We start from the raw sequence: 7,386 nt of genomic DNA, 5'->3' as shown, positions 1-7,386 counted from the left end.
AATTTTTTACATGTAATTGGGAAATATTTAATGAAATATGTTTCCCCTAAAGAGTGATTGATAGTGATAATCAAATTTTAGCAACCTCTGTTTCTTTTCAAAATATACAAGTAAACTGAAGAAAAAAAACAGTGACAGATAAAAACCTCTTTTTAAAGGAAAAAAAGCTTGAAAATGGATTTTAAAATTAAGGAACTACCATATTAACAATAAACATCAATAAAAATAATGAGGATGCTCTCCAGGAGCATTAGGTGGCACCATGAATAAAGTCCCAGCACTGAAGTCAGGAAGACTCATCTTCTTAAATTCAAATTAACCTCAAATACTTATTTACTAGCTGTGTTATCCTGGGCAAGTCATCTAACCTTGATTGCTTTGGTTTCCTCATATGTAAAATGAGCTGGAGAAGGAAAAGGCAAACCATTATCTTTGTGAAGAAATACCAATAGCATCAGTATTTTTGCCAAGAAAACCTCAAAAGGGGTCATGAAGAGTTAGATTCAACTGAAACAACTGAACCAAAACACTCTACAATATTCCAGAAATTGCAAAATAATATTTGGATGAGAGTACAACCACATCAATAAAGTGCCTAATATGAATATGAATACATTTTCTTTATGTCATCTTTCTCCCATTCTTTCAGTGTCTTCAGGATTTTAGATGCTTTGAGTCTATCTGTAGGTTTTTCTGCAAGGAGTTGTTTTAAAAGCCATGTCTGAAATGGTTAGAAAAGTTCAGGTTAAAAAAATTAAATATTGAACTAAACAATGTTCTGGTTTTTTAAAAATTCATACCTCTCTAATGTAATTCTTGATAAATTCTTCTGGAAAGACACAATCCCTCACATTTTTCCAGATCTGAAAATGCCAGAAAAATACTATTTTTATTTATAGATCTTCCTTTAGTAGGAATATTTCAAGTTTATTAAACCTGCAGAAATTTTTTTTCATTAAAATATTTTCCTTTGGCTACTTCCCAGTTTAGCAAGAACCTGTTTTGGTCATGCATTGGTCAGAAACCATCTATCTATATTCCCAAACTCTAGGTAAACTCCTTGCCTGGTAGCAAAATGAGTATGAGATATTCTTCCCCATCCTCTCTCTTCCATGAGCAATAATAGCAGCATCACTATGTTTCTTTAGAGGACAGATAGTTTCCTTTTCTTCTTCATACTCCTAGAATCTAGCTCAGGGTGTAGTCCATTGTTGGAACTTCATAAATGACTATAGAATGAATTTATTAATTAAAAAAAACCTGTTACCATTTCCCTAAGCTTTTCTGAAAAAAAAAATCACTACACATTTCATATAATAGTCACCCCTTCTAGAAGGAGAGCAAAGGTTTAAAAAAAAAAAGACTGAACAGAAAGTTGTATTCTACTGAATAGACAACTCACATTTGTAATGCAGGGATTTATGCATTGCAATATTGGCCTAAACTAAGCTGTCAGTTACCCTGAATGGAATCTTGCCAATGGCATGTGCTATGGGGCAGGTGCCAACTGGCAGTTGGGCTAAGACTATAAAAAGCTCCTGCAAACCCAACTCTGGGTTCTGTTTTCCCCTGTCTTCACCCAGATCACCTACTTATCCCTGGCCTTCCCTGAGGCCCCGGGTGGTGAAAGGGAGGTGAAAGGGTGGTGGATTTATGGGTAGGAATTAGAATAGTCTAGAGATTAGGACCATCTTCAAGAGCAACCCAACATCTATTTCCTTTTCAAATGTGTGGCTAGTAGATTAATTTAATATCTAACCAGAGACTGTTTAGCTCTGGCCTTGGCCGGCCCTTGGCCTGCCAAGACCTTTTAGGACCTTTGCCAGCACCAGTCAGCTGATCATAGCTGCAGCTTAGAACACCAAAACCCTCTTACCTTGTTTTCCCTTCCCAGTTTCAATAAATCCCTTAGCCTTTAATCTGAGAATCCTGTAATTATTCCTATACCATCAAGGCTAAGGAGACTAGGAAGAGGACAGAATACTGAGTAGTTCGAGGTTCAGTGGAGGTTGAATCTAAACCTCCATTGTTAGGTGGGAAGTCCAAGTCTTGACTTCCTGCTGGTTCTGCTCAACATCCAATAAGAGGCAGCTACCTCAGGAGGAAGGGGCCGCCCACCAAACATCCTAAAGAGGTCTAACAGCTAGCAGTGAGGATACACTGGGCACCTAGCTATCAAGGATTTGAATTTATACTTATACCAAGCTTCATTCCCAGCTGAGGCTTCTCACCTATGTTAACATCTAATTCCAATTTCCTGTTGGTCTAGTTACTGGCACCCAGGCCCCTACCATTATAACACATTTTACTTTTGTGATAAGTCAAATTTAGGAATTCTTAACCCTAGGTGCCTACCCTCCTCCCTAAAAAATTCTCTAAGTACATTTCAGAAGATCTGAGAACTTAGATGGGAAATAAATTACAGCTTCATTTCAATATAATTCACAGAGAGTTGGGCCTGTAATCAAGAAGATCTGACTTCAAATCCAGTCTCAGAAACTTACTAGTTGTGTGAGACTCTGGGCAAGTCACTTAACCTCTGTTTGTCTCAATTTCCTTATCTATAAGATGAGGATAAAAATAGCACCTATCTCCCAGGGTTGTTGTGAGGATAAAATGAAATAATAACTGAAGAAGTCACTAGCCCAGTCTCTGGTCCATAAAACCTATTCCTATATTACTAGACTACAGTTTTGAACATTTCCAAAGTACAAACTCAAAAGACACCCCAAAAACACCCAAAATACCTTGTATAATATAGCAAAGACATAAGTCAGTTTCTGTCTCACTCAGGACAAAGGTAATTAAGAGGCCATTGTATACCGAATGGAGTGGGGCAATCCTATTCTGCAAGGGATGCTGTCTCAGAGAGACCAGCCTTACTAAACTCTTTCTGGGGTCCTAGGCATATACATTTTTGAGATAGTAATATTGCCAATATATTTAAGAATAACACACTAATTTCTCACTGCACACAGCAGCTATATTTGGAACTTGAAGGCAATAATATTTTGTAATGCTTTCATTATTTACCTTCCATATTTCCTGAACAGTGGGACATATGTAAAGAAGTTCAAAAAGAATTAATCCCAATGCAAAGATATCTACTTCATTCCCATATGGTAGGCAACAGATCTGAAAGAAAATAAAAAGTCATGGTGTGATTATTCTCATTATCTATATAAGTGTGGCAGGGGAGGGGGGGGGGAGAATTGCAAAATTATTTAACAGAAAATGCTTTACAAGCTTTTATAGGAAAATGATGTATAATGTTCAACTTATTAGAGTTTACAGTACAATAAGAAATGTAAAACTGATAGAAAATGCTAATCTATATACCTTAAAAGATGAGAATTCTTAGTTGAAAGGACATTTTATAAATTGAAATTTAGATTGTAAATAATAAGCTTAGTTTCCTCTGTTGTGGGGGACTTGAGGTGAACCCTCTGAGTTCTGGAAGCGTACGCTTTGCAAGAATGCAAGACTCTAAAACTTAGCTTAAAAATAAAAAGAGAAATTTATGGTGGTGTAACATTGTGCTGCTTCTTGACTCTTGTCTTGATCTGGGCTAATATGTAAATTGCTGTCAGTTGCCCTGGATGGAATGTTGAAGGTGGCATGAGCCACTGGACAAATATCAACTGCCAGTGGGACCAAGATTATAAAAAGCCCTGGAGACCCAGGGCTGGGTTCTGTTCTGATCTGACTTCGCCCTGACCACTCACTTACCCCTTACCCCTGGGCCCCGGTGGTAGGAATGAAATGGGTGGTGGGAGTGTGGATTGTGGGTAGGACTAGAATAGGTAGGATTTTAAGACCCAATCTTCTAGAGCAATACAAAATTATTATTATCATCACCAGCAAGATTAGCCCAAATATCAACTTTATTTCCTAATCAGAAACCACATCACTCTGACCAATGGCTGCCTGCCCTCGGTCAGCTTAAACCTTCCAAGGATTTCTACGGGCTTTAGTCAGATAATCTTCAACAACAGATCTTAGTATTTCCTAGCCCTCTTACCATAGCCTTGTTCCCTACTCAGTTATCAATAAACTCCATAGCCTTAACCAGTGAATCCTATGATTATTTCCCTACCATCAAAGGCTAAGGAGGACAGGCAACAGGAAGGGATTCTGAGCAGTTTGGGCTGGAACAAACTCCATTGCTGAGGGACAAGAAGTTCTACTTCCACTTCCTGCCAGCCTGCCTTTAAGCAATAGGAGCCTATTTCCTCAGCAGGGAGGGGCCGGTTACCTGATATCTTAAAGGAGCCTGGTGGCAAGCGGTGAGGTTTCACTGGGCACTCAGTTCCCAGGGTTGGATTATTGAATATTCATAAACAAGTTACAAACCCAACTGAGATTTGCTCACTCCATCCTTACAATCAGCACCATCCTCCTGCTAGCCTTGTTTTCAGCTCAAGTCTCTTGTGTCCGACTTGTTAATTACAAAGGTAATTTTGAATCTGGCCAGGAGGGTAGCATAGATGGAAAGCTGCCTCATAGGACATCAAGTCTGGGGTCTTTATACTCTTTAGAACAGTTAATATGTGGTTTTGAGGTGGTATGCACTGGGTGGGGGGGAGGTTTGTCTAAAGACCTAGGGGGTGACTCTCATACTTTGGGGGACAGATAAATGTCTTAGATACAACCCAATGGTATCAAAGCATAGCCTGAAGGTGTACCTTTGTGTCCATCTCAAATATAAAGGACAATCCAAGGAGAATATTCCTCTTGGGGTCTTATCAGGAGTCACAAGGATGTAAGGTAGCAAAGGAATTTTCCTGCCCACAGTTTAGCCTGAAATACTTCCATAATTTGGGGGTACAATGTCTCATGCCACCTCTATTCTGCCTCTGGCCTTATAAAAATGGGCCATGGGACTAAAAAACGGTTAAGAAAGAAATAAATAGTAAAATGTCCCCTAAGAGAAAATCACAAAACAACATAGCTACCCTAGTTATGATTTGCTAAACTTCCTGAGTAGTTTTTTTTCCTATGCAGATAATATACTTATGGATCAGTTTTCAATAACATCAGTGGTTACAGGGATCATTAATTGAAACAGAGAAGGCTTGGTAAGGTGAGGTGGGGGATGTACGGGAGGTAGCAATGATCCTGCCTCTTCTCATACAAGACTCCATCAAGTAGTTCTGACATTCATGTTTACTATGCAAAAAAGGAAATGAGGAAAATGCATTGTGTGAACAGTTTACCAAGAAATACTTTAAATAAATAGAATTTACTAAAAAGGAACTTACTTGTTCTGGGCTAATATACCGCTCTGTTCCTATATTTTTTGTTTGATCCTCTTTACTTTTTGATGAGGTTACAAGTCCAAAGTCACCAATCTTTATTTTGATTTCATCTACTAAAAATATATTAGATGGCTAAAAGGAAAAAAAATTCTTAATTTTTATCTATTCATGTGATGGGTTTTAAACATTTAAAGAAAGGTAAAACAAACATGCAGCATGATGCTACAGTCATCTCAAGAGTTTTAGAATTATAGGATTTGGGTTCAAATCCCAATATGCAACTTACTACCTGTGATATTAAGATAGTTAATTCATTTCACCTGTCTTAGTTTCCTCACTTGAATATGTGGAGATTTTACTAGATGATATTCAGATCAGTTATAAAAGCCTATGAAATCTGAAAATATGAATCACATTTAGTAATTATAATTTCTTTCCCTAAATCTTGGCTCAGGTACCAATGCCTACACTAGAAGAAATTATCTTCACTGATGGCAGCATGGCATAGTGAAAAGAGCAGTAGATATCAAGTTAGAAAATCTAAGTTCTTAACCTGGATTTATCACTTATCATCTATGTGTTCTTATTTCTCTAAACCTCAATTTCCTTATCTGGCAAATGAGAGGGTTCTATGATCCTCTTACTTTTTTCCAAAACCAAAGTGTCCAAAATCAAGAGATTCAAGATTGGTGATACTCGAACTGCCAAAGGTCAGTCATACTACATATTCTACAATAGGCATGTTTTATGTTCTTTTCAGTTTGAGGTGGCTTACTGGTTGGTTGTGAAACATCATGGATAGCTACTTTTAGCAAGATAGCATCAATATTGCTATGGTTACCTCTCCTAAGACTGATGCAGACATGGGGACATAGCTGAACTCTTGGACTTTAATTTCTTCACATATCAAATACAGAAATTTATCATTATGGTGTCTTCTACAGGAGGTTTTCCCCAATCCTCCTTCATTCATTTCCCAGTCCACTCAGAGGGTATTTTCTCTCTGCTGATTATTTTCATTTTTCCTGATTTTGCATAGCTATTTATATGTCTATTAGTCTATGGTCTTCTTGAGATCAGCAACTATCTTTTTTTTCTTTGTAATTCTAGAGATTAGCAATGCTTTGCATATAATAGGTCCTTAATAAATGTCTATTGAGTTGTGTCTCAAAGGTATTTGTCACCATCATGGAGGATAGTGAGTACAGAGTCCAAATTGAACAGGAAATGTGAAATTCTTCAGATGCTTATCTATGTGGATGATATCATGATATACAACTGAATTAAGCCCAAGAATATTTATGCTTGCCTGATGAGATTTAGAACCATTTTTCAAGATTTGATCTCAACATTTGTGCTATGAAGTTTAGAAAGTTGTCCTAAACCCAGGTATCTGGATAGATCTAGGTAGCATAAACAATTGATGTGACATGAGCAAAGAATACAAGGAAATGGTTTCATTCCTTTTTCCCTAAAGTAAGAGACAAAACTGGAGACTTAATGGAATGATCTTTTTCCTCTTTCTTGGAAAGGAGGCGCCTGGAGCTTGATGGTGTGGAACCCAGAAAGAGTCAGAATTAAAAATTCTGACCCTTGTATGACACTATGGGCCTGACCCTTGTATGACATTATGGTGAAATAGGATTGTCCACAGGAATCCCAAACTTGCAGACCTTCCCCTTATCCCCAGGATCTCTTCCCCTTAACTGCAGGATTTCTCAACCTGAAGACATTCCTCTACCCTGACCCCTAATAACTACTACTCCATAAAAACTCAAGCCCAGGCCCAGCTCAGGGTCACTCACCAACTTTAGGTAGGAGACCCTAGCTCGAGCTAGACAATAAAGTCCCTTTGCATCTTGCATTGTTGGTTCAAGACTCATTTATTGGGATAATTCTCTGGGCATAACAATTGACTTGTTTACATATATAAACAAACATACACACTCTATAGAGTGTATTTATGAGATGACCTAGAAGAGAACTGAGGGATCAAGGGTTTGGAGGTGAGAGTGCACACAAAGAAAAGGGTTTTGTTCTGAAAGGCAGGGATAGAATGCCAGTGTATTGGGGTCAGATAAGGAAGTTTCAGAGTTTATAAGCATGAAAGTGATGAATTGGTGAGTGA

The 7,386-nt window shown here is 37.9% G+C and overlaps 1 protein-coding gene across 1 annotated transcript in view; it reads right to left on the bottom strand.

Annotated features, from left to right (window-relative positions):
- Positions 1-595: 595 nt before the first annotated feature.
- The window catches only part of EIF2AK2 (eukaryotic translation initiation factor 2 alpha kinase 2), a 79,494-nt gene continuing 72,703 nt past the window's right edge, over positions 596-7,386 (bottom strand). Inside the window, exons 16-19 of the mRNA XM_044663654.1 lie at positions 5,262-5,390; positions 3,034-3,135; positions 801-863; positions 596-721 (exon numbers count right to left, since the gene is read on the bottom strand). Of these exons, the coding sequence (XP_044519589.1) occupies positions 596-721; positions 801-863; positions 3,034-3,135; positions 5,262-5,390 (420 nt within the window). The remainder of the gene's footprint in view (positions 722-800; positions 864-3,033; positions 3,136-5,261; positions 5,391-7,386) is intronic.

This window comes from Gracilinanus agilis, chromosome 2 (genome assembly GCF_016433145.1).
Source record: "Gracilinanus agilis isolate LMUSP501 chromosome 2, AgileGrace, whole genome shotgun sequence".
NCBI classification, from domain to species: domain Eukaryota; kingdom Metazoa; phylum Chordata; class Mammalia; order Didelphimorphia; family Didelphidae; genus Gracilinanus; species Gracilinanus agilis.
Note: the sequence above shows the minus strand (reverse complement) of the source record. Positions and strands in the feature narration are given on the sequence as shown.